General features: G+C 44.0%; 1 protein-coding gene across 1 annotated transcript; it reads right to left on the bottom strand.

The window, feature by feature from the left end:
* Positions 1-449: 449 nt before the first annotated feature.
* Positions 450-23,091, bottom strand: LRRC3C (leucine rich repeat containing 3C). The gene is made up of 2 exons (XM_066588226.1): positions 22,803-23,091; positions 450-1,563 (listed from the first exon to the last, which is right to left on the bottom strand). The coding sequence occupies exon 2, from the start codon at positions 1,478-1,480 to the stop codon at positions 698-700; it is 783 nt and encodes a 260-aa protein (XP_066444323.1). The 5' UTR covers positions 1,481-1,563; positions 22,803-23,091; the 3' UTR covers positions 450-697.
* Between the last annotated feature and the right edge of the window lie 4,860 nt (positions 23,092-27,951).

Below are 27,951 nucleotides of genomic sequence, written 5' to 3'. Positions count from 1 at the left end.
ACGATCCAAACTCTTATTTTCATAGACCTTGTGCCAATGTCATTATAGTGCCCAAAGTCGGAACAAACTGATCTTGGGACGTTCTCTCAAGATCAGCTCAAAGAGCACAATGACTGTCCTACATGCCTTCAGTTATATGGCCTAGGTTTGTAACTAGTCATTCAATGACCTGATGACTACATGTTTCCATGAAGTTGAATTCCAAAGAATGACCATTTATCTGGCCTTTGAGGGTTGATTCTGGTGATTAATATCTCTCCAGATTTTTTAATATATCCAATTATGAACCTTGAGAAGATGTTTGATGGGTCTGGGTGCCATTTTGATATCAATGAACACAGATGTACTGTATGATCCATGTATTTCTATCCTGCTGTGTCTTGGAGTTTGGAGGCCACGAACCATGGTAAAAGTCCACCTAAATATTAGGTGGTTGTTACAAAGTTGTCTTTAAGTCTACATATTCTATCTATTCTACATTTGGTCATTTGTCTATGTGTATATCTATCAACATAAAGAGCAAGAATATTTTTTGTACAAGTATTAGAAAATGTGAGAACAGTACGTCTTGTTGCGTAATATTATGAAACTCTCAAATGGCAGCATTAAGATTACTTTCCAGCTTAAGTGTTAAGTCACAGGGTAAGCAAATAGCAAAAAATAAAATTTCCACCCTAACTAGAAGTCTCTCCAAAAGTCAAACCACAGTGCTTAGTGTAGAGGGCTCCTCATTATGTCTCTGCTTGCTTGGCAGGGATTTGAGGTACTCAAGGTGGCGTCGGGCATCCTCCTGGTTCTGGCGTACATAATACACCAAGTATGAGATAACCATAGCAAACCATCCAAACATTGTGACCAGCATGGCCACATCTGTGGTCCTCTTATAGGTATTGCACAAGTCAATATCTTTAACCACCTGCAGAAAGGGCTTTCCAGCATGCTCCTCTAACACAGAGCTAGCACAGACAATCCCATTGGAGGAAGTTGGATCCAATTCAACCATCCGGATCAATTCCTGAAGATCACAGTCACACATCCAAGGGTTGCCAGAAAGGTTGGTTCTGGCTTTAAGATTAGCAAAGACCTCCTTGTTGACTGACACTAGCTTGTTGGAAGACAGGTCTAGTGAGAGTAAGTGATCACTCAAACCCCTGAGAGCATTAATATCCAAGTGACCCAAGGAATTGTGTGAAAGATCTAGCTCCATAAGAACTGGGAGGTTACGGAAAGCATCGGAAGGGAGGTAGGTTATCTGGTTGAAGTCTAAATACAGGCGATTAGTGTCATTGGGAATGTCTTTGGGTACTTCTGTGATCTGGGCATTGCTGCATCTCAGAGTCTTGTACCCATCCTCCTCGGAGGAATGGCAGCCTTTGGGAAGTGTCGTGGCTGGCTGAAAGCAGAAAGACATGAGGACCAAACTGTGTAGAAGCAGCCATGTTGCCAGTGAGCGTCGAAGGTACCAGTCTAAGAAAGGCATGGCCCGCCTGCAGCATACTCAGAAGGGTGGGATTATAAGGATGAGGTTCTGGACTGGCGGAGTGCGAGGTATTTACATTTTCTCTAAAAGAAAAGAAATTGAGAGTGAATACAATAGGACATAATTGTACATACAACTTTAAATAGTGCAAAATGTATACAGTCCAGAGAAAAACTAAGTACTCCCTCTTTGAATTCTATGGTTTTAAATATCAGAACATAATCAAAAAATCTGGTCCTTAGAGAGTGTTAACATTAGGTAAATACAACCTCAGATGAACAACAACACATGAGAAAATACACCGTGTCATCATTTATTTAACAAAAACTGGGCCAAAGTGCAGTGTGTGAAAATGAAGCACATTCCATGAATCAATAGCTTGTAGAACTACTTTTAGTAGTAATAACTTAAAGTCATACAGAAAATGATTACTTCATCAGTCTCTCATATCTTCTGAAGGAACTTTTTGCACACTCTTCTTTACAACGTTGCTTCAGCTCATTGAGGTTTGTGGGCATTCGTTTATGCACGTCTCTCTTAAAGGGGTTGTCCCGCGCCAAAACGGGTTTTTTTTTTTTCAATAGGCCCCCCGTTCGGCGCGAGACAAAACCAATGCATGTGTTAAAAAAAAAAAACGTTTAGTACTTACCCGAATCCCCGCGCTGCGGCGACTTCTTCCTTACCTTAGCAAGATGGCCGCCGGGATCTTCACCCACGATGCACCGCGGGTCTTCTCCCATGGTGCACCGTGGGCTCTGTGCGGTCCATTGCCGATTCCAGCCTCCTGATTGGCTGGAATCGGCACACGTGACGGGGCGGAGCTACGAGGACCAGCTCTCCGGCACGAGTGGCCCCATTCACCAGGGAGAAGACCGGACTGCGCAAGCGCGTCTAATCGGGCGATTAGACGCTGAAATTAGACGGCACCATGGAGACGAGGACGCTAGCAACGGAACAGGTAAGTGAATAACTTTTGTATGGCTCATAATTAATGCACGATGTACATTACAAAGTGCATTAATATGGCCATACAGAAGTGTATAACCCCACTTGCTTTCACGGGACAACCCCTTTAAGGTCACAGCGCAGCATTTCAATTGGGTTGAGGTTTGGACTTTCACTGGGCCGTTGCAGCACCTTGATCTAAGGTTGTGCTTCTGAGATCTGGGGTTCTACAGGTTTCCTTGTGCACACCTTCACAGGTAGGGGTTAATTGAGCCCGCTGGGTGTGGTATTCTCCACCAGCCAACCCCCTTGTCTGATTTTAATTTAGTTTACAGTGAGATGGTGTAGGTTCTGACGGAAGCGGTGTAGCCTTTGCTTCAGCCCTTCAGCTTATGCGTCTTGGCCAAAATGCTAAACTAACACCCACATTTTATTAGTGTGTATCAATATTTCCTTTATGCAGTTTGCTATAGACTTCTGGGGGAGCCCAAGATGTCAGCCAGTGCGGCCCACTGTTGAGATACAGGGCAACCCACTGCTATGTGAGTGTGAGTTGTAATCCTGTATTGTGGGACGCACCCATCCATTGGCTGGCTTCTATGGTATCGTTCACATTGCAGATTAGGTTGTCTGCAGTCGCTCCTCCCCAATCTGGGCTGGATTGAGTGGGTGACTGCATATAAATCTGCAGTGGACAATTTAGCTCCCTCAGTTTATAGTCTGGCTTGCTGCATATTGCTAGGGTCCACGGCCATTGTACCTACCCTACGGCCATTGTGCCGGCCTTATGGCGATTGTGCCTGCTCTGCACTTTATCAGGTATTGCATTTTTGGCTCTTTTCCAGTGAAATATGTTTTTCATTTTCAGCCATTCTGATGTAGATTTGCTGGTGTGCTTGAGATTATTGTTCTGTTGCATTACCCAGTTTTGGCCAAGCTTTGACTTTTGGATATGCAGTGTCTGAGCAGGGCGCGCTAAAGTGGGGGAGACCACGAGTAGGAAAGATGGTTGTCACAAGTGGCTCTGTAATCTCTCCCGACAATGGTGGCAAAGGTGCCTGGCTCGGTCACTGCACAGCGGCACAAAAGGCTTTGTAATTTATGGTTTCTAACAAAGGTTTGTTATGTGACACCAGCACTTCATCAGGGATTCTGATACTTAAGGACATAATAAAAGACACGAGTCCTGGTAGCTTTGTTTCAGTAAACTGGAAGTGCACAGGTTTACTTAAGCTTTGCATTCATCAGAAAACACAATAGTAGTCTTGTAGTAATTTGGCAGAGGTTAAGACATGGTAGAGAGATGACACGTTACTTGACAGTTGAAAACAGTAGAACACAATTTACTCTTCAACGCTCTCTCTCTATTTTGACTCTAGAGGTTTCCCCGGTATAACTCCCACAGTCCTAGTTATCTGTTGGGCTTACTGGACGATTTTAAGGCAGTAGCGAAGTAGAATACAAATGGCCTCTTTAGTTTCCCTGGCTTTGACTTCACCAGGTATTTTAGTAACTCACTGTTTTAGTGGAAAACGGCCTTGAATTCTCTTCTCCACACTGCTGGTTGATAAGGAAGCTGGAGAATCCTGACTTCCTTGCTCAGAACACGCTTTGTCTTTTCTCACTCCGCAAAATTACTCACACGTGTTCCTCTGACTACCTCCTCCCAACTCCAACTGCCTACTAACTTCTCCTTCACTTCCTGTCCCGTCTGGTATTTTCCCGCTCCAGACCATCACACTATACCCCTCCACCAATCAATGATAGCATGACAAGCAGCCAGCTGTTGACAAGCAGTTTAGCTTTAGTTTAGAGAAGAAAGGGGAAAAATAGCGTTTTTTCAATGTACAGCACCTTTTATATCTCTTAGGAATCCATAGCCGAAGGAAAATAGACACTTTTGAAAAGTGGTGTTGGAGGAAAATTCTATGAATGCCTTGGACCGCAAGAAGATCAAACCAGTCCATACTCCAGGAAATAAAGCCTGACTGCTCACTGGAGGGAACGATACTATCGGCAAAACTGAAGTACTTTGGCCACATAATGAGAAAACAGGATACCTTGGAGAAGATGCTGATATTGGGGAAAGTGGAAGGCAAAAAAAAGAGGGGCCGACCAAGATAGAGGAATGATATCCTTCAGGTGTCGGACTGGACCCTGGTGGAGTTGGGGGTGGCGACAGCCGACAGGAAGCTCTGGCTTTGGCTGGTCCACGAGGTCACAAAGAGTCGGAAGCAACTGAACGAATAAACAACAAGGAACCTATAGCAAGGTGTTACAGGACAAATGATTGTGACTATTCTGGAGGACCCTCTGGCCACTACAGATAGATGGCCTCAAATTTGACTCTAAAATACTTTGGTATACAGAGGAGTTCATGGTGGACTCGATGACTGCAAGGTGCCCAGATCCTAAGGTTGCAAAAGAAGCCTAAATCATCCACCACCAGCTTGAGAGTTGGTATGAGGTGTTTATGCTGATATGCTGTGTTTGGTTTTCGCCAAACAAGGCGCTGCACATTATGGCCAAACATCTCCTTTTTGGTCTCGTCTGTCCAATAGACATTGTTCCAGAAATTTTATAGTTTGTTCAGATGCTCCTTTGCAAAGGTTAGCCGTGCTGCCATGTTCTATTTAGAAAAAAAAGTGTTTGTCTCCTGGCAACCCTTCCAAACATGCTGTACTTGTTCCGTCCTTTTTTAATTGTACTGTCACGATCATTTAATATGCGGAGGCCTTTAGAGTCTGAGATGTAGCTCTTTGTTTGTTTTTTTAAAATTCCTCTTAGCATTCCACGGTCTGATCTCGGGGTGCATTTGCTGGGATGTTCACTCCTGGGAAGATTGTCAACTGACTTGAACATTTTTCGCTAGTGAATAATCTCTGTCACTGTAGGATGATGGACTCCAAATGGTTTGCTAATGATTGGCAGCAACAATATCTTCTCTAAGATCATTGCTGAGGTCTTTCCTTCTTGGCATCATGGTAACAGATGCCTGAATGCTGCAAACCAGCAAACTGGCAAAACATTTGCTTTTATAGAGGTGGTCACACTTGCTGATGATCAATTAATCAAGGACATTTAATTAGCTGCACCTGGCTGCTACTTACCCCCTTAATTCCTATGGAAGCAGTAAGGGTGTAATTAATTTTTCACACTGCTTCTGCATTTTGGCCTAGTTTTTGTTAAATAAATAATGTGTAATTTGTCATATGTTGTTGTTTATCTGAGATTGTATTTACCTAGTTTTAAGATCTTTTAGGGCCAGTTGTTGTTTTTTTTTAATTATGTGCAAACCAGCAAACTGGCAAAACATTTGCTTTTATAGAGGTGGTCACACTTGCTGATGATCAATTAATCAAGGACATTTAATTAGCTGCACCTGGCTGCTACTTACCCTCTTAATTCCTATGGAAGGAGTAAGGGTGTAATTAATTTTTCACACACTGCTTCTGCATTTTGGCCTAGTTTTTGTTAAATAAATAATGTGTAATTTGTCATATGTTGTTGTTTATCTGAGATTGTATTTACCTAGTTTTAAGATCTTTTAGGGCCAGTTGTTGTTTTTTTAAATTATGTCCTCATATGTAAAACCATAGAATTCAAAGAAGGTGTAATTAGTTGTCCTTCTGACTGTAAGTATGGGCTAATCTCCTCACCACCTCCTAGAGCATTGATATCAGGACATATACTTTTTACATCATCCACTAATACACAGATATAAGAATATATATATATCCTTCCCAGACTCCAATAAGACTTTCCATCTCAATATTTCTCCTATTACACAAACATCAGCTATCAGAACATGTAACTCTCGCCTCGACCTAATACGCAGAAATGAGAAAACATGACACTCCACTCATCCTTTTAAGCAAAACAGCTTCTCATGTAGACCTCTACCTCTTATCTTCACTTAATACAATCCACATCAGCACAGATACTCCTTGAATCCTAAAACAGAGACCAGGGACCTAATTTGTGTCTAGCAATACACACATGAGATAATTTAGAAAGCTATGGACCCCTTTAGGGACAATTTGTTTTTACTTAAATGCATGTATTTTGGGCTGATGATCATTTTTGCAATGCAGTTTCATTAAAAATTTTTGCACTGTTTGGCTTCTGCAGCTTCTACATATGACTGTATAGAGTAACTGCAGACTGATTTCCAATAGGAGATCTGTCAGTGAGGCTGCCAGCTTGGTTTTCACCCTTTATGACTCCTCTCTTGACTGTTCTTATCAGCTAATTTATGACTACAACAAAGATAAACTTTGCTGAGGTCATAAATGAACTCATAAGAAAGATCAAGAGAGAAACTAAGAAGTCATTTCAGCCTCATTGACAGATTTACTATTAAAAGTCAGTCTGCAGTTTCTATATACAATGATGTGTAAAAGCTGCAGAATACAAATGGTGCAAAATACTTAAAGAAATCCTATTGTAAAAATGAATGTCAGCCCAAAATACACGCATTTAGGTAAAAAGAAATACATTGCCACTCAAAGGTTTCCATAGCCTTTAAAGTGATTGTACTAATATTTAAAGTTATCCCTATATTGATCAGTGGGGTGTGACTGCCAAAACATGCAGTGATCATGTGAACAGGGTCCCCTGTCCCCCTGTGTAAACAGAACAATGCCTGAGCATTCTCAGCGCTGCTCCATTAATTTCATTGGGACTGCTGGAGATGGCCCAGCGCTTGACCTCAGCTAATTCTGGCATTCCAATTGACATGAATGTAGGGGCAATGCATGTGCTTGCCAACCCTCCAATTATTCAGGGACAATTGAGACCCTATTATCATGATTGGTGGGGGTCCTAATGGTTGGCCCTCCACTGATTAGTCATCCCCAATTCTGTAGATAAGGCATAACTTTAAGGCCAGATTCACATGAGCATACGCATATTTGTGCAAGTTTTTGCGGAATGAAAGTTGCGTATTTGCACGTGCAACTGCGTTTTTTTTACTGTACCTTTTGCAAGTCATGCATGATTGCGTGCGCGCAAAAATACGCACTGATGCTCCATGCCATTGAAAAGGCCAAATTTGTGTGCCAATTGAGTGCCAGATGTGTTCTTTTCCTGAGCAAATATGTATGAAAATAGAGCATGCTGCATTTTTTTTTTGCACAATGCAATTGCACACGCAAAATACGCTATTGCGAACGAACCCCTTTAAATCAATGGGTTCTATTTTCTATGTATTTCGCAAAGAAAAAGTCATGCGCAAATACGCCCAGGTGAATCCAGCCTAAATTTTGGCACAAGTCCTTTAACGGTTAGTTGTCGGCTCCCATGGTTTGTATATTTTAGTAAATACTTGTATCTCCCATACAATAACAAATTCTTGAACATCTTCTCTTAGAAGTCTATGCTGTGCCGTTGCTCTGTTATTCCTCCTGTTAATGTATGTATAAATGACCAACTGGGTGTTACCATTCCCCTTATCAGTAAGGTGAGTCTCTACACTGTTTGCCACTGTCTACTCTGATTGGACAATGCCAGACTGTGCAGAGACACGCCCCACTGACAAGTTACACCCAGTTGTACATTTATTCTTACATTTCCAGGAGGATTCATAAAGGAATGGTAGAATTCTAAGAAAACATGCTTCAAAATGATGATTTCATAGGGAATGTAAGCGTTTACTAACCCAGACATATAAGAAGAGCTGACAGGCCTTCTTTAATCTGTCCGACACAGATAAGGGAATGTCATCTTCTCACCCTCTTCCATTACATTAAATAATCGCTCTTCCTGCACTTGTCATGAATCCCGACAAGACACATGCAGATGACGTTCTCTCTATCTTGATTTAACTAGACAAGTTTTTGCTGGGGACAGCAGAAGCTACATAGTTTTGCCACCAGCGGCAAAATGCCAGCATGATTATGCAGAGGTTGGATGCCTATTACATAACCAGGACCACTGCCTTACAAAATCTGCTTTCTGACAAATAAGGACAAATCCGAGGCTTATACAATATGGGGCGTCTTCGAGGAAGACTGAGGTATGTCCTTTGTAGTTTCTACAGCAGCATATCACAAGTCAGCGTGTACAGAATACTAATGGCAGCACTAAATACCAGTTACAACCAGGTTTAAAGGGGATTTCAAGGGCTGAGGCTGTGTTCATATCTGCACTAGAGGTTCCGTTCAGGGCAAATGGAGCAAATCCAGTATGAAATGCCGAACAAATATCTTGCATGCAGAATGTTTTTGTCCGGTAAAAATGCAGGAACCAAATGGATTCCATTATAGTTAATGGGTCTGTTGAATGCCATTAGGTTCTGTTATGGGACGGATCTGTTCGGCCAGGGGATCCCGTTTTCCTGCTCCCATAACAGAGCAGGAAACCAGAACTTTACCTTAAATATTTACCCAAGCACTCTGAATTTCTGAATGTGTCAAATGGGAAGATGGAACAATGGCTCTACAGCACCCCCTATGGGAAGGCAGAATTCCTGAAAGATAATGTCTGACCTTTTACCAAGGCTTCCAACAATGACTAGGAATTTCAGCCGAAGTCAGTGTCTTCTCCAGAAGAAAATCACAGTGTGATGAGGACAGCGCCTTGATGGAGTGCAATAGGTGACTATATTCGTCTAATCATGCAATAAAAAAGGGACCTTACCTGGTGCCAATCGGGGCTCCTGTAGAAAAAACAAAAGCCTCCCGCTAGCACCTCAAGTACTGCCAGGCTCAAATGTTAGGTACTCTTTCAAATCCGCAGGTGATTTATGGGTACAGAGAGCAGCAAAAAGGAAAAGGACCCCAAAATTATAGAAAATGGGGTAAAAATACAAGGAGCGAGTTGCTTGTATAACTTATGCGCTCATGCAGTAGGAACAAAACAATATGCTTTGCCACTTACTTAGAAAGGGGGGGGGGGGGGTCTCCTCCAGATAAAAGTTGAGAGAGAACCCCCTTCCTCAGGCCCAAGGAATCTGTTCGTGGTCCAAAAGAAAAGTTTCTAAGTACTTTTATTTTCATAGACAGGACATTAAGAGCAAATACAAAGCGGCACTATAGAGGCATTGTTGTAGAATGACAGCCTTTTTACAAGGGCATTTCTCCAAACATTTGTTTACACAACGATCAGGCCATGTAAAGGGACAAACGATCAGCCGACGAATGAGTGAGCGCTTGTTAATCGGCTGATCAACTCGTTTTAGCTTAGTAGTACATGTGCCTATGTGAACAGGCGGATGTACAGCCAACCTATGGGGATAAACGATCACATTAGCAATTTTGTGTTCCCATAAGCTAATTCTTGGACCATGTAAAAAAAAAAAAAAACGCTGATCGACATAAGTGCTGATCAGCACTCCCTTCATCAGGCCAATGGTCGTGTAAAAAGACCGTGAGTGAATGTGCCTGAACTACACCTGCATAAACAATGAGATCCACAGCTTATTCATCCTGCCGAACACCAGGTGGCAGCCCCACAATTAAGGATTAATAGTGTATCCCGAGTATAGGTCATGAGCATTTAAGAGACTCAGCACTCAAATTGCACAGGTTGGATCACGTACAACTAAACTGTTGTCTGCCACCAATACATTTGAGCTCCCCAGGTAATCCGGGGATTACAATAGTTGGTTGCCAAGATCCCCGAGACCATATTCTATGAGAGAAATCTTATCTGCGGCTTTTAATTAACAAATGCTTAATAATTAAGAATGACCGATTTTGTATCCTAACCAATATTTACCAAATTTGAGAATCTAAAGGGTGTTTTTGACTTATTTGTGACAATGGGAGGAATGGTGGAAATTAAAGCAATGCTCTGATCTCGGGCCAAAAATTGTACAGGGACTAGAAGGAAAATAAATTTACCTGGCACTCTTTCTTGTGCTGTTTTCCCCAGGATTTGCTGGTTGCCATGGCCTGTCTTCCAAAATGGCCACCACCACTTGTTAGACTACCTGATGTAGACCGAGCACTGGTGGAGCATTAGTAGTCTAAGACACTACACGCTGCTCTAATTGGCCAGCGCTGCTTACGTGAGCAGCATTGCCAATCAGAGCAGCATAAAGTGCCTGAGACTACTAATGCATAGTGTGTAGTGGGTGGTTATAGCAGCAGGGCCACCATTTTGAAGTAGGGGTCATGGGAACTGGGGAAGAATGATACAAATTGAATGTACCAAGTAAGATTACTCTATCCAGCTGTGGTCCTGAGACAAATTTTGTACTAGGACTGGAGGTGTAAGGAGGGAGCACCTGCTTGGCCCCTTATAGGTTGTAGCGTTTCAGAGTAGCTCGCAGCTTGGACTGAAGGAGAAAGACAGGTGCTGGATAGAGCCAGTTGTTGAGGCTTACTAGGCACCGTTTTGTGACCCTCTTCTCTGACAAACATAGGCAAGAGGAGGAAGGGATTATTGTCACCATCGAGCTGACTGCATTCTATCATAGGGAAGAATAGAGATCAAGTCCCCCAGCAGAATGGTCCCAAACCTTCTGGGGCTGTATAAAAGGAAATGAATCTGCTCCACAGAGGAGTGCAGGGTCATGTAAGTGGATCATAGAAGCTCTGCTGACAGCTGTCAACAGAAGTGTAATAATCTGCGGAAAAGAGAGTGAGTTCGGAACTGCGCCACCAAGCCCTGCATCCAGACTCACGGAGGACATTGAGGATTTCATTCACAACGGGTTGTAAGTGAGGCTGGCCTCATTAAAAACCGAACCATGTGCACCCCAATAGCAACCTTTTAGGGACTACAAAAGGCCTGCTAGCAGCATAGCAGATGAGCACTAATCCTTGGGATGCTGGTAAATCGAAGAAGACTCCAATACTTAGCAAACAACTGTGACTGAGACTTTTACCAGGATCGAGCTTAGAAACTTATGGACACTATTATTGGAGTTTCTGCAAACTGTATCAGTGTTCTGCAGGGCGTGAATAGTATTGCAATTATTCACGAACTGTGTGCATGAAGTTGTGATTTATTGTTCCACTAGCCTGTGATAAAGTTCAAGTTGCCTTAGTAAGATTCTGTGTCGCCGGCATTATAATTGTTTTATGCAAAGTCTGAAACGTTATTATTGATGTTTGTGCATAAGGTAATATTATTACTTAGTCATAGTCAGGGTCCAGTGCCGCTACCGTTATTTTTGGATTTCTGGACTGTTCTCTAAGCTGCTTGTTTAGAACTAAAGTTTCCTATTCTTTTGTAACTGTCGTCTGCATTCTGTGACTTCTGTCGTATGCCATCTGCCGTGACAGAGGGTGACTTAAAAAAAACGAAACATTACTCACCTTGCAATGCCTGCTGCTCCCCTGTGGCTGCGCCATCCACTTCCTTTACATTAGCTGCAGCATTGATGTGTTTGTACTGTATATTCACATGGCTGCCACAACCATTGCCCTCCAAGCTCAAAGATCCCAACGTAATGCCATCAGTAAGGTTCTGTATACAGAGCTAGAACAATCAACTCCGTATTACTGTAGATGGGGCATCCTTGGACCAGGAGCCAGTGGTACGTTCTGCGTAGACCAGCGCAGCACGGGACGCCATTCTGCGATACCTATTAATAACACAGCCCAACATACAAGACATTTAGCCTTGTGGCCTATCCTCATGTCACTCAGGTGGGTTCACCCTCTCTTAGGACCGCTGATTTGCCAGTAATCTTACACAGAATTATGAAACCAATGATTTCCTTCACATTTGAGATGATTTCACTCGTGTCATGTTCTTTCTGCGTTTTTTTTTTTTTTAAATCTCCCATGTTTCCCTATGAGAGCTCCTGCACACTGTCGGGGTCGATATCAGTATTGGTTTTTACAATAGCTACTTACTAGATGTGTTTTTTGACAACAGGCAGATCGCAAAGAGTCCCCCTGCTGGGATCCCCCTGCAATCAGCTGCAAGCCCTCATTTAGAGGCGAGTGCAAAACTGACCGATTTCACTGCAGGTGCATATGCAATGGCATGGCACGAGTGGGGAGCCGTTTTTTTACACATGGTTTCAATGGTTTTGTTACGACTCTCGCGATTCTCACGCGTTAATGCTACGTGCAAGAAGAATAGGCAGGACATTTCTCCCTTTTTTTTTAAATCGTGCACACTAGCGTGGAATAGTTTGAATAGTCAATTAAAAAAAAAACAACTTGGTTCATGCGCTAATACACTCCGTAGCGGTGAGCGTATTAGCGAATGCGCCCATGTGTTTTTACCCTATTATGTGGTAAATAGAGTCAGGAGTTTGAAAAAAGCCGTGGGAACATAGTTGCTGCCCAAAATATTCCCCGCAAAATGTATTCACTACATGCAGAAAAGATTGGCGCAGTCCTATCTTTTCTTGCCCGTATAATGAACGGCCAAGAATCCTAATAGTAAAAACGAAGCCACAGTTTCCATTTTTCTATTTTGAGAGGCGATTTTTTTTTTTTTGAGAGGCTATCTGAGCGATAGTTGCTCCATCTACATGGGCATCTGGATTTTCAGTCTGTGAGGAGTGCACCGTTGTCACTGCATGTGGATGTACACGTGTTTTTGCTGCGTGTGCGCGATTCTTACATCTGCTCAGCATCCGTATTTACTGCATTATTCATGCACAAAGAAAAACCACAAAAAGCCCCAATTTAGGTCACTTTTTTGCACTGTCTTCTGGCTACTTGTCCAAAAAATGCTAAGAACATGCATGCAACTGTGTATTGGCTTCGTTTTTATGCAATCCCGTAGACTTTAATGGTTGCCCTTCCCCCAGAAAATCAGAGTAGGGCTTATTTTCGGAGAAACGTGGCAGGTCTGTAAAAAATATAGAAGTTAATACAGACAGAAAATATACCTGTGTTGAATGAGCCCCTAGAGAACTTTAGGGAGTATTCAGACGACCGTATACAGTGCAACTTATTTGCGCAGTGGATAAGGTTGATTTGCGCACATATTGGTGCATAGAACTATTCACATGTGTGTGCAGAACCCCCCCTCCCCCCCCCCGATTTAAAAGGCTATTTTGCTTAATGAGGTCCAGATATATGTGTTGTTGTCTTTTTCATGGAATTGTTCAGCGTATTACACATTTGCGCACCTCCCATAGACTTCTATGGGAGCCTTTGCTGCGCAGTATACAGAATGATAGAGCTGGTCCTATGCGAACAAAATGCACACGCAAAACACTTTCATGCTAATGAATCATTAACATCCATGGGTTCTACTCTCTGCGCATTGTGCGTGCATAATATACACGTGCGGAACACGTGCAAATATGGTCCTGTGAGGACCGCAGCCCCGGAGAGTTCCTCCAGAGCGACAGACGTGCTTTGCGGACCATTTTCCTCTAAACTCATAGGCTCCTATTGGAGCTGAAAAAAGGGGAGGTGGAGGGAGTTCACCTGCGTCCGGCGCTCGGAGAAGAAGACAGCTGGCTCTATTTAAGCATTAGAAGTTATTACGAGGATTTCTGTTGACCGACGGAATTTTGCGCTGCAGCGTTTTTTTCATGTGATATGCCTGTGTGGATGAGGGCTTACAATTAGGGCTTATTTACACTACTGTGTTTACGCGGGCATGTAGCGGTGTTAAAAAAAGCACATAAAATGCAACCATGCAAAGCACTGGATTCCAATGGGTTCACGTGAGCGCCTGGAAAAATACGGCATACGTGAGCGTTTGCGGACGCATATTTTAGATGCTGCGCAAAAAGATAGGTCTTGCCCTGTCGTTTGCCGAAATACACCGCAAGCTCCCAAAGACTTCTATGGAAACTTGAAAAAGGGAGGGGGAGAGAGTTACCTGATGTACATGGATGGGAAAAGAAGACAGCTGGCCCTAATTAGGCTTTAATTGGCATTCCAAGCATTTTATAGCGATTGGTAACCCACAGAAGGTGCCGAGCAGCAAACAGCAGAATGTTTTATGTCACTTTAGCTGTGGATGAAGAAGAAAACTAGTAACTGATAGTAAAGAGCTCTGTGTGTAGTCAGGGATGGTTCTAGACTAAGGCTTCATGCACACGGGCGCATTTTTGCTGCGGGATCTGGAGTGGGTGTCCGCCTCCGGATTCCGCAGTAATACCCCTCCTTAGCATGCAATGGAAAAACGATTGCACACGAGTGAAAACCAAGTGCGGTTTCCGCTCGCGGATAAAAAAAAAAGCGCCGCTTGCTCCATTTTAATCCGGTTCTCGCATGGACTGCTTCCATTGAGGTCAATGGAAGCCAACTGACCCGCAGCCCGTCCACAATTGACATTGCGAACAGACCGCGGATTCCGGGAAGGCAGGAGATTTTAAAAAAAAAAAATCTGTACTGTGCGCCGGCTGGCATGTCCGCACACATCCACGGTGCAAAAGAAAGAAGACACGGACAGGTACATAGGGTCGCCGACCGCGGGCATGGGCAGATTTCGTACGAGAGTTCCCACGTGGAATCCATGCGTACATGAGGCCTAAGTTTGGCCATGGGCTAAGTTAAAAGTGGGGCCCCCAAATTCTGAAATATTGCACCAACAGTCACATTTAGTCAACTCAGTAAGGACTCCTGATGTAAAATATATGTGTGCAATACAGAGACTAGAACCATTGATGCGTCTGCAGCGCCTTTAAGCCGGTAATTGCATAGCGCATCGCTGCCATTAACTTTGGACAGCGGCTGTACTATTCAAATAGCGTAGCCACGCTGAGTTGTAACTCATTACAGCAGTAACCCGCTAACACGAGACTCGCTAGCGGGGTTACATCGGTATGCTATAGATTTTCACTGCAGGTTTCAATCAGTGGGTAATATTTGTGGAGAATCCAACCAAACATAGAGGGATTTTGATGCAGACTTTGCTGCGGAATCGCACAAAATCCATAGTACATAGTGAATACAGTGGAGACAGGGGCGTAACTATAGAGGATGCAGGGGATGTGGTTGCTCCCGGGCCCAGGAGCCTTAGGGGGCCCATAAGGCCTCTCTTCTCCATATAGGGAGCCCAGTACTATGAATAAAGCATTATAGTTGGGGGCCCTGTTACAGGTTTTGCATTGGGGCCCGGGAGCTTCAAGTTACGCCTCTGAGTGGAGAATACATAGTGCGGAGGTATCCTCATACACACATACAGGCATAGGGCCCGTTCTCATCAGGGATTTTCGTTGCTCGGTTTTATTTTTGGAGTGGAAATCAGAATTAAGCGTTTTCATTTTTTCCCGACTGCATTCAATGAGTTTTCAGAAAACTAGATTGCTGTCTGTTTGCGTCCCTTCTGTTATGTTTCAGTTCATTTTAACTGAAACGAATAGTACAGTCTGCAGCAACGCGATTTCTTGAATACTCATTGAAAGCAATGGGGGGGGGGATGAAACAAAGAGACGGAACGCACTAACGCAGGTGAGAATGGGCCCTACAGACACTCCACATACACACAGGCATACTTTTTAACATACACTCATATTGTGGTACGGGGACTTAGAAAAAGTAATACTGTAACAACTGCTATTGCTTTCTGTTATCGGCCAGAAAGCTGAAGTATACTATAGACTTTCCTGCTATTTCTAAATGTTTCTCTACACATAGGATGTAGCTACTGCATACTAACTTATGCCTTATTAACTTCGCTACCTCTTATGTAAAATGCAGTTAACTAGAATGTTTTCTTCTAAAGTACCATACGCTGCTGTTAGCTGTGTAAACTGTATGATGCCGAGAAAACTCTACATCCCCCCCCCCCCCTCCAAGTGTTCCTTTGTCCTAAGTGAAAGTAGAATTTTCCATTCTATTTCTTTGTTAAAAGTGAAAGTAGATGTTCTTGGTATTAGTGTACCTTGACGCCACCAGGAAACCAGGGGTTTGACAGCCCCTGTCACACCCCTAGCTCCCTGTTGGGTGACTTATTCAAGGTCCGAGCAGCACGCTGTGTCTTCACTGTTGGCTGCCATGGACTCTTAGGGTTAGGGATGTTTCCCCAGGACAGTGTCTCTGGGTATGAGCTTCTGCAGCGGCAAGCGGCGACGAACACACTGCTGCAGCCTCAGGCGCCTAGAGGAGCCGCGACAGCAGTTGAGAACTTGGCACGCAGGGGAGATGAGGAGCTTCAGCGGCAAACGTTAGGTGAATAGTCTGCAGGAGCGGGGAGCTGTGCGGCAGGGACTAAGGAGCAAGAGCGGGGAGCACTGCCCCGATGGGGATTACAGCGCAGGTATATAACCAACATCAGATGCTTGTCAAGAGGGGCGGCAAGGCTACTGCACTAGCGGGGATCACTGCCCTGGGGACAAGACTGCCGGTGCCGCTACCACAGCGCCGCTCATAAAGCTCAAACACATGGGAGCAGAGCGACGGAGAGGCAACAGTAGGAGGCCTCAGCAGACCGACAGGGACGAAGAAACACGGCGTCGGGTAACCAAGTACTGTAGCTCGCAGCAGAGAGACGGGGAGAACATTTAAGGGCTTGGGAACCAGCACAAAACAGTTATACACGGCAGCCAGGACCTGCAGCCAAGCCATGTTTTTAAACCAATCAGCCACAGGGGGCGTCACCCCCTGTCACTCTTGTCTCCACCAGGACTTCCTGGTGGCGTCAAGATACACTAATACCAATGTTTTCGTCTGATTCTTTGCTTAAAGTGTTAACCAAGAGTCATGAAGCAGTGGCTGTGAATAAGCCATATTTATATATATATATATATATATATATATATATATATATATATATATAAAAAACAGGCATACTTTTACATACATACTCAGACATATATATATATACATATATATATATATATATATATGTATATATATATGTGTGTGTGTATGTATGTATATATATATATACTTAAACCAGGAGCATTCAGGCTTGGAGAAGTGGCAGGTCATTCCTTTCTCATCTCAGCTGTGGCAGCTCACGGTGGAATATGGCATGGAGTCTGTGGGATGTTTGGGCAGCCATGGGCCCTCTGTTGGCCAATTTAGCAACTTTTAGTGGTCCTAGGTGGCACGCACTCCCCTGGGCAGCAAAAGAGAAGAGGAGGCATAGTTTTTGTTTTCACCACCTTTTTTCCCGGACGTGATTTTTACAGCTGGGAAAATATAGAACCTGCCCTATCTTTCACACACGCATCGGGTGGCACTTGTCTTCCCACAGTAGTTTTCAAATTCCTGCGCTCTGGCGTGGAGTTTGCACAGCTGGCGAAGGGGAAGGGATTCCCCTCATGCAGGCGACACTATGCTCCGTGCTGCCAAGCACAGTTGCGCCCACCACAGCAGGAATCTGCTCTAAGGGCAGTTTCAAACTACTGTATGTGCAAGTGTGCTCCCCTCAGCGCAACACATATGCTCAGTGAACAAGGTTTGACAAGGTAGATTTGTGCTCGTTTGGTGCATAGTACTGTACTTTTTGTGCACGCAGGGTCAGTTCACAAGTACTTGTGATACACCCCCTCCGTGATTTAAAAGGATATTTAACGTAATGAGGTCCAGATGTGTTGTTTTGCCCCATGGGATTGCGCAGTGTATTGGCATTTGCACACATATTGAGTACATATTTGCGCATCTCCCAATAGATTTCTATGAGGCTCTTGGTGCACAAATACGCAGGATAATAGAGCAGGACATTTTTTTTTTACGCGCCTACAAAATGCGTGCACAAAACACTGATGAGAACGAACCCATAGATATCAATGGGCTCTATTCTCTGCACGTTGCGCGCCTATTTTTTACGTGTACAAAAACAAATACAGTCGTCTTAAAACCACCTAAAAGCATATAACAGCATGCCGCAGCGCTACTGCTTCCTCCTTTACCGTTGTGCTGCTGCAAGTGCCTCCCCGGCCTCCTGTTTTGTTGTGCTTTTTAGCAGTGCCACTGCCTGATCGCTATCTTTGGGGAAGGATAGCGCCTGCTGAACAGCAACGACAGCACGGAAGTCACGGGTCCCTATGGGGATGGGGGCTCTGGGCAACTGCCCGGTTTGCCCACCTCCTAACGCTGGCCCTGTGTAGATTTTATCTGTATATCATAGATTTGTTTTAAAGGCATCTTATCTTGAACAGATGCCTGAAAGTAGTAACACAGGGGCGTAACTATAGGAGAGGCAGGGGATGTGGCTTCACCCAGGCCCAGCAGCCTTAGGGGGCCCATAAGGCCTCTCTTCTCCATATAGGGAGCTCAGTACTATGAGTAAAGCATTATAATTGGGGACCTATTACAGATTTTGCATTGGGGCCCCGGAGCTTCAAGTTACGCCTCTGGGTATAGGTACAGATGGAGGGGGGGGGGGGGGGGGGCAGCTGAACTTTTGCACCCAGGCCCCTGAGCCTTTAGTTATGCCCCTGAGTAACACTATAATTTTCCCTTCTAAAAACCTACTAAAAGGAAGTATTTTATGGATGAAATACTTAGCACATGACAGGCTGCGTGCTAACAGCGTTTCTAGCACTGCTGCACTGAGAATGCATGAGGGTCAGCACAGAAGGAAAGTTGTTAAAGGGGGGCTGTACTGGAATAGACTTTTACCACTTAACCGAGAACAGGGGTCCTGTGTCCTCCCCTTCACTGCAGGCTCACTGCACCACCTCCAGTGTCGTCAGACTGAATGGAGCAGTGGTCATGCATACGAGACACTGCTTCATTCACTTCAATGGCATTGATGGAAATAGTTGAGTACAAGCATTGAGTTATCTCCAACAGTCCCATTGAAAATGTATGGAGTCACACTGCGCTTGCGCGACAGCTGCTTAATTTAATCTTAATCCTTACTACAGGGGTGCAGTAAATCCGCAGTGAGGAGGAGAGGGGGACACAGGCTGCCCATTCTCAAGATCATGGGGTCTCAGTGGTATCGGGGTACAACCTTTATAAGCAGCTGATCCCAAGGAACTGGCCCATCTCAATGATTTCAGACATAGCTGTGACCTTCCCTGTCTCGGGTGATGAAACATATACAGTCAGACTAATACATGTATGTGCTGGGAGGATACAACACTTGCGGTATGGAAATCTCATTCAGGCCTGAGTCACATGACCATATTTGCATGGGCATTTGTGGATTGGGCGTTGCATATTTGCATGCGCAACAACAGTTTAAATTTACTTTTATTGCTCAAGCAAAAAAAACATGCACCAATGCTCCCAGCCATGGAACGGCCAATTAGTTTAATGAGTTCAATATGTGTTCTTTAGCTGTGCAATGCGCAGGAAAATAAAGCATGCGCATTCAAAATACACGCTTGTGAACAAACCCATCGAAATCAGCAGGTTCTATTTTGTGAGTATTGTGTCCGTGTGACACGGGCTTAAAAAAAGCTTGGAATTTAACAACTCCTATCAAAATGGAAATGGTTTGTTAAAAGGTAGAACTCCCTTTGTCTGTAATTACAAAAAAAGGCTAGTTTTGGTTTTTTTTTAAACAGCGCCACTTGTCTGCATAGGCAGTGGTTGGTACTGCAGTTCTGCCCCATTTACATGAATGCTGGAATACTACACACAACCCATGAATAAGAGTGGCACAGCTTCTGGAGAATTTTCTTTTTTAATCTCAGCAAGAGCTATAAAGTGAGAGGAACAGAGACTCAATTCACATTAAGGCCAGTTCTACACAAGTGTAATGTCGCATGTCCGTAATACAGATGCATTACACTGCGTGTAAAAATACGCTTGTCTGAAACCGGCCTAATTGTAGAAAGTCTACGGCACACTAGGTCATTATCTACCGTTAATTAGTATTTCCGCCTCCATTGTGATTTGTGCTCCGTCCAACCTTCCCACCTGACTTCCTATCGCAGAACATCCAATTATTTACATTCTGTTGGAAATGACCTTTTCTCATCAATGAATCAATCTGTCACCGCTACTGTAATTACCATATAAATATTAATTGGCAGTTTTAGAAAAGAGCATTTGGAATTGGGCAGTATGGTGGCTCAGTGGTTAGCACTGTTGCCTTGCAGCTCTGGGGTTCAATTCTGACCAAAGACAACATCTACATGCAGTTAGTATGTTATCCCCATGTGTGGGTATCGTCTGGGTGCTCCAGTTACCTCCCACACTCCAAAAACATACTAAGGGTATCTTCACACGGTGATTTCTGTCTCTAAAAACCATGGCTTTTGGCGAAGACTCACATACGGAATTTGCCCTCTCAATGAGTAAATTCCTCATGCGAAATCCGACGCGGTCATGTGACTTTGCAAACATTGGGCTGTATGAACGAGGCCTGAAGTCTGCCAACTGCATGTTCGCCCAACTTCTATATAGGAAGAGGAGGAATAGCTGCTGCCAAAACCCTTCTAGGACGATAAAGGAGGTGATGAAATCCAGCATACATATGATGTTTGTTTCGACCATTGTACTGCCCTCATTCACATGGCAGATCCCACCAACATTCATCTGTTGTGTATGACCAGCATTGGGGTCCTTTTACACAGGACGACTGTTTGGCGCTTGCAGTTGTGCCAACAATATCGGTCCTGTGCTATCATTCTGTGAGTGGAGGTGGAGCGGGCCAGAGATCTCTTCTGGCCGTCCGCCTCCATTCACAGTAAACAGGCAGTCGTTCATAGTTGAACGACTGCCTGTTTACATGGCACAATCGTTTTTGATTTTTATGCCTGCATGAACCGAACGGTGAACTAATCAAATTAATTATAGCTTGTCGTTTAGTCGCTGCTGTGATTACACTGAAGGATTCCCTTTCGGAGGATCCAGCAATAAACTGAACAGTCATTGTTCTGTGTAAAAGGGGCCCTAAGGCCGGCCTCATGCGAGCATATTCGCGTGCGCAATACACATGGAATAGTGCCCATTGATTTCAATGTTTTTTTTACATTTCTCTAATTTAACGCACGCGTTTCGGTCACGGGAAAGAAAAATAGAACATGCTCTATTTTTCTGTATATTTGCGCGCCCAATGCCCCCTTAATAGCCTATGAAGGGGTGCGCAAATGCACGCAATACGCAAGGAGATGCGTCAAACACTGTGTAATTGCGCACATCCGGCATAAAATGGCGGAAGAAATAGCGCTGCATTCAGCGTACTTTCTTACGATAAAATGCCAGGCTGCTGGAAAATTGAACAGACCCCATTATATTCAATGGGGTCCATTTGACGTTGTTTGGTTCTGTCAGAAGACAGACCCATTCGGCCAGGGGATTCCCCTTTCCCAAACGGAGCAGAAAAATGGAACCCCTAATACAGATGTGAAAGCAGCCATAAACATGTTGATTCTGAGCGAGTGACCGACGGTACCTATACATGGTCTTGATATGGAGAACACATGCTTGATTGCAACTTAACTGCTAGATCGTGGCTGCAACAGCTCAACAGGTAGTACCTGTGCCACATGACAACACTGCCTGCATCGCCTAATGATCCGTTTGGTGGAGATTATAATGATTAGGTATAATTTCCAAGGAGTTGCATGGGAGTTTTAAAATGTAATACCCTGAAAACAAGCATAAGGTAGGTGGCTTCCTGACATGGACTTACGTGAGTGATTGCATGGTGTGTAGAGCGCTGCACAATATGTTGGAGTGATATGATTAGCGTAAAGCGTACGCAATAATTGGGGCCATACTACAGAGAAGTTAGGGCAGTCATTGGAATAAAATCATCTTGGTCTGCCACTCGTCTTGTTATATACAGATGTAGCAAATGTTAGCTTGACGTTTAGCGCATTCCGCAAACTACAGTGTACTACAATTTTGTAAAGCAAGTTATCACAAGGCGCCGGTCATGTTAACGATCGCTACATCTGTACGCAGACGGATTGCACAGATCACAGAGTTTGCCTAAAGTATTACATTAACGTTCCAGACGTCCGGACATTTCTTTTTTTTCTTTCACTATTACAGAAGGGAATAGCCTCGAATGCGATGGTTCATCACCGTGATTTGTAACAGGAACCACTGACAGGTTGATGGATTCATTAATGTATAATTGGATATTTAGTGGTTCGATGGCTTCTTGCCGTTTTCCTGACTGAGTGGTGGAATTAACCCTTTCAATTCTCGCTAAATATCCAGCCAAGCCCTTACACAGTATTAGATCATTTGTAGAAACCCTCCTTAAATTTTCTTGTGTCCCTTCTAGAAAGAAATCTGACGGTAGGGTTGAAGGCTTAGAGGGCACACCCTGGGGAAAATAGTTTACGACAAAAGCGAAGAATTATCTTAGGCAGTCACGGGGAGTCCTTTTAACCTCTTAAAGACAAGTCACGTCTAAGAAACCCTGGAACAATCCTTAAGGGAGTTCCCTCTTGTAGGAACACTCCTAGGGAGAGCCCATCTAGTGTGCAGCAGAGCAAGAAGATCTATTATATGAACCGTGAGAATTGCCCATGACTGCAATTACAACAAGTCATATCTGTAAGATTCCAACATACTAAGAGTTAACCCTCATTACGCAATCAATTTCTTAGAATATAAAGATTTAGGAAAATGAGCATTACCTGCATCTCCGCTGGTGGCGCTGACCTGTCTTGGATAGGTTAGGGACAGGGTCTGGTGGTTCGATTCAGCCGAGGGTCTCCAGAACTGGTCACCTAGACACTAGATTCATTCATTCATAAGCAACAGGCGTCTTGTACCTTACAAGCCTTCAACAGATAGAAAGTTGGTGTGATGATACAGGAGCCTCCGCCGGGCATAGTCATGGAGATGGTAGGAGAACAGAAGCTCGCCTGTTATTCCCAGGTCCTGCTGGGATTATTAGAGTGGTGAAGGGAAGTCACAGATCTCTCAGCTGTGGCCCATCCTCACCTCTTCCTAACAAGCTCTCTGTGTATTTTCCAGCACGAGAATGAGGTCTCTCAGCTGGGGATTGGAAACTCCGCCTGATGTGAAAGAAGGAAAGGAGGGAGGGAGAGAGGTGGATAAAGAGAGAAGACAGTAGATACTGGATAGGAGTATTGGGGGGGAAGGAGAATAGGAAGGTGGAAAGGATAAAAAATGTTCCAGAAGAAGCAACTGAACTGTTTTTAAAGAAAATGAACATATCTAAGGGTGTGCAGGGTCTAGAATGGATGCCCATGCCCTTTAATTCTTGGTGCGGGGAACCTTGTGCCAGCAATAGACTTCACAAGTCAAATATAACACATAGTATGAATGCCAGGCCAACCATGGTGATGATTAACCATTTTAGATGCTGTAAAACAACATATCAGGTCCTGTCCAGGTAGACGATCAATAGATTCTGGGAATGGCTGAATGACATTTAGAACGCAGGGGTTACAGGGTTATTAAACATACACGGCAATATAACTGACGGTGGTAAAAATGGAGGGGAGGCCTAAGAGCTTTTCCTGATCTGCTTTGATTAAACCTGACATTAAAGCAGAGCAACTGTCCTGAAAAGGGCAACCACACTTCTATAATCTAACTAGATTGCCTGTATGTCTCTTTTTCTTTATTTTTAAAGGAACGTTTATTTAGCCAAAATAGACAAATGTACAAAAGCAGCAGGCACCAAAGAAAATACACATTTTGCTGGTACATCACACTACATAAGAACTGAACAGAAAAAAATCAAAAGGGAAAATGACAAATTTCTTGCATACTTGTGTGCATTTCTCATAAAACATTATATTTGGTTGTTTATTTTCACTTTTGTTTTATCAATTACCTGTAATAGAGCAAACCAAAGAGGGCTCCTCATCTTGGAGACCAAAACAACAGGAAGCAAAGAAAAAAGGGCAGAGAATAGGAAGAACCCCCACTATTCCCCACGAGAACCCCAACTACCCCCCCCCAAAACAACAACCCAGCATGACTCTTAAAGAAAAAAGAAAGATTAGGCTAAATGGTAGATCGGTTCAAGCGGGTATGCCTGTATGCCTCTAGATGTATAATGAAAGAAAGGGTATGTCAAGACCAAATGGGACAGAGAAGACAAAAGAAGCAGACGAAGTCAGAGTCCAAGAGCAACAATAGTTTCAACAGTCTCAGTCCGAAGTTCATAAAAGGAGGGGACAAAAGAAACACTCAGAAGCTCTAAGGCAAAAACCCCTAACCACTGAGAAGGACCAGTATACAAATGTATTACTGGCATACTCTGTAGAGATGAGCGAGCATACTTGCTAAGGGCAATTGCTCGAGCGAGCATTGCCCTTAGCGAGTACCTGCCCGCTCGAGAGAAAAGGTTCGGGTGACGGCATGGGGGAGCGGTGAGTTGCGGCAGTCAGCCGGGGGGGAAAGAGATCTCCCCTCCATTCCTCATGCTCTCCCCCGCAGCTCCCTGTCCGCCGCTGGCACCCGAACCTTTTCTCTCGAGCGGGCAGGTACTCGCTAAGGGCAATGCTCTCTCGAGCAATTGCCCTTAGCAAGTATGCTCGCTCATCACTAGTACTCTGCAAAGAAGAGCCGGAATAAATACCCAAAGGAAGACACTGATAGGGTGACTGAGACAATAGACTGCTCAGCCGGCCTAACAATACTATAACATAAGGGAGATGCTTCTTCCCTGGCATCCAGCACCAAATGCCACTGTGAATGTGTCAGCGAGGACATCATGTGGTTCAGCGCCAATGCTGGACTTGTGCATGCGCCGCAGCTTCGGAAGCACCAGCAGTGCCGTTCATTTGTGGCTTACCATAATGGAAGATGTAGTTAAACACATAACTGACTCATTGAAATCTCACTGATATTCAGATATGTTTTAAGACTGATACATTTCTCTGCATTATCGACCTCCGCAGGTATTACAGCCCATCTGCCGCAATGCTCCTTAGGTAAGGAATATTAGAGAAATTGCCCAGTTCTTGATCACACTCTATTTTCGGTATATAACAGAAAAACAGAAATGCAGATTTCCCGAAGGAGATCAGGTTAGTGAGACTGTACATTGAATGGAGACATTATTAGAGACCCCAGACCTTTCACGCTTCCCTGTATGGAAATTAGACCTGTGACCTCTGAGTGCAGCATAAAATTGCAAGACAAGTTTATCATGGATCAGTTTTAGAGTGAATGCACGTTATATGAGAAAATCCAGCGATCTGACCGATTTCCAACGAGGCTCGGTCATCGGTGCTAGACTAGCCGGAGCCAGGATTTCATATATTACCAGCCTTGTGGGATTTCCTCATTTAGTGGTGTGGAGAGTATACCGAGAATGGTGTGATTGAGGAAAAACATCCAGGAAAAGAGAGTCCTGTGGAGACAGCTCCTCCATGAAAGGTGTCAGAGGAGGATGTCAAGAATTGTTCTGATGAGCAGGTGGTTCACAGTCAAGCAAATTGCAGCCCAATGGAACGCTGATGCTCCAACTATTACATACAAATGCACAACTCGTCATTCCTAAGCATGAATGGGCTATAATGGCAGATGACCAGTGGGCAAAATTGTATCACTCAGCAGTGGAAAAATGGCACTTTATCAGATGGATCCAGAGTTCTGTTGCACCATGCAGATGGTAGATTTAGAAATCTGCACAAGAAGCATGAATTGATGAACCCTTCCTGTCAGTTTATCAGAGCATGTCAGCACCTCAGTCTAATTTGCAGCATTAAGTTCCAGGTGGTCTTTGGTGTTTAGGGTCTAGTTAGCAATCTCACAAGCCCAGGTGAGGCGCTGTGTCCGGTGTTACGGTGTTAACAGAGGCTCTCTGGTGGGTCTTCTGCTCCCATCTCCCATGGAGGGTAAAGACCGCTGCACTGACCTGCAGGATATGTCTGTATTGGGCCTCCTGCACTGGATGTAGATGTCATTTCTGTTGGGAATGCTTTTCTGTTCACACAGACAATTCCAGCCAAATGCTTCCGGTCACGATTATTATGCACACATGGGTGGCCACAGTGCTGTCCACTCTGGGTGGTAATGCCTTCTATGATGTATTCTTGGTACACACGTGACTTTGTGGATTAGGGAATGTTAAATGTCCACATAACTTTGGAAATGGAATTTCCCATCCATCTTGTACCCGCTATTATGCCTCGGTCACCTACCTTCGATAATTCTCATTGCCTTGCCAAGATAACACCTCATAACTCATACAGGTGTGGGCGTTCTCAAGATGTCACCTGAGATCACTCCACTTCATAATCCACATACCGCTATCCCGTAACTTTTGGCACGTAATTGCATAGACCCACCTGTATTTGTAATTTTAACATAGAGTTACATTAAATACTTCCAAGACACAATGATTAGAACTCATAACCATTGACAGATGGGTTGTAATGTCTTTTCGACATCTTGGTACAGAATTTATGCAATCAAGTAGCAATAAATATAACAGTTTTTTGATTTCTTTATCCGTTGCATCAGTGATAGGGGCATAAATTTGTATTACAGACAATGGTGCAAGGTTTTCCGTAGATGCGGGTTCTATCGCTTATGGCAAGGAAACCATGGTCAGCTTTACTAATCTTTATGTTCGCAATAAAGGCGACACACGTTGGGCGACTATGTTAAGGATTTTTTTTTCCTTCCTCTGGATCAACAAAGGGAGTGGAAACATTTTGAACCAGATGGACATTGTCTCCCTTCAGCCTAACCTACTATGTTACTATGTTGCCATTACATCGGATATTTTAATTTCCTGACTAGTAAACTGGGAAATCGCTGCTAGTAAAGCATCCCTTCCACTATCCAACCTATAGGCAAAGGTGATCTTCAGGCAATGCAATTTAGACAAATCCAACATCAGGGCTCAGTCACACGGGCGCCGATCCGCCCGTGTTCCTGCACAATAACACGGCCTCACCGCATGCGGACGACTCTGCATGACGGGCTCCATTGCCGGCCATGTGTTCAATCTTCCGGGCGGGCACATGCAGTGCAGCCGTCTTATCAGACAGAAACAAATGGCGGATCGGCGCCCGTATGACTGAGCCCTCAGAGTCAAGATCGGTGGAAGAAACCTTAACCTTCTCAGATATGCAGATGATACAACCTTGCTGGCAGAAAGTCAGGAAGATCTTGAACAACTGATACAAAAAAGTTCAAGAAGAAAGTGAAGAAGCTGGCCTAGACTTGAATAATCAACAAAACTAAGATCATGACAACAGCCGGTAACAGTAAAGGAAAAATCAAAATTAACAATGAAGAAATCGAAGCAGTTCAAGACTTCATCTTCCTCGGATTGAAACATGACTGCATGGAGATTTAGGAGATTTAGGACCCAATATAAAACAACCGATAGGTCGCAGCAGAATGTTAAGTATAGATAAGATCTGGAAAAACAAAGATATAAGCATTGCAATGAAATGCAAGGTAGTCAACACAATTGTCTTCCCAATCACAACTTACGGCTGCAAAAGTTGGATACTGAAGACAATGGAAGATTAATGCCTTCAAACTTTGGTGCTGGAGGAAACTCCTATGAATTCCTTTGGCCGCCAAAGTCACAAAACAAAAAAGTCCTAGGCCGCATGAAACCAAAGTTTTCTTTGGAGGACAAACTAAACAGATAGGAAAAAAACTAGATCACTTCCAGATGAATGCATTCAGTAAAATGGTCCTTATGTGTATGGCAGGAACATCATGGTCAATACCGAACACAAGCCGCCGTCTCAAGTAGTGCTGTCAATGTAAGATCACAGCGGTCTCCAGCATGAGAGTGAGCTCATAGACAGGCACTTCATTTAAAGTACATCTTGT

Source organism: Eleutherodactylus coqui, chromosome 13 (assembly GCF_035609145.1).
Source record: "Eleutherodactylus coqui strain aEleCoq1 chromosome 13, aEleCoq1.hap1, whole genome shotgun sequence".
In the NCBI taxonomy this organism is placed as follows: Eukaryota; Metazoa; Chordata; class Amphibia; order Anura; family Eleutherodactylidae; genus Eleutherodactylus; species Eleutherodactylus coqui.
The sequence above is the reverse complement of the archived record's forward strand: the minus strand, read 5'-3'. Positions and strand labels throughout refer to the sequence as shown.

What these genes read in the sequence shown, in the direction of transcription:
- LRRC3C (XM_066588226.1), bottom strand. Translation starts at nt 1,480, where the DNA reads ATGCCTTTCTTAGACTGGTACCTTCGACGCTCACTGGCAACATGGCTG.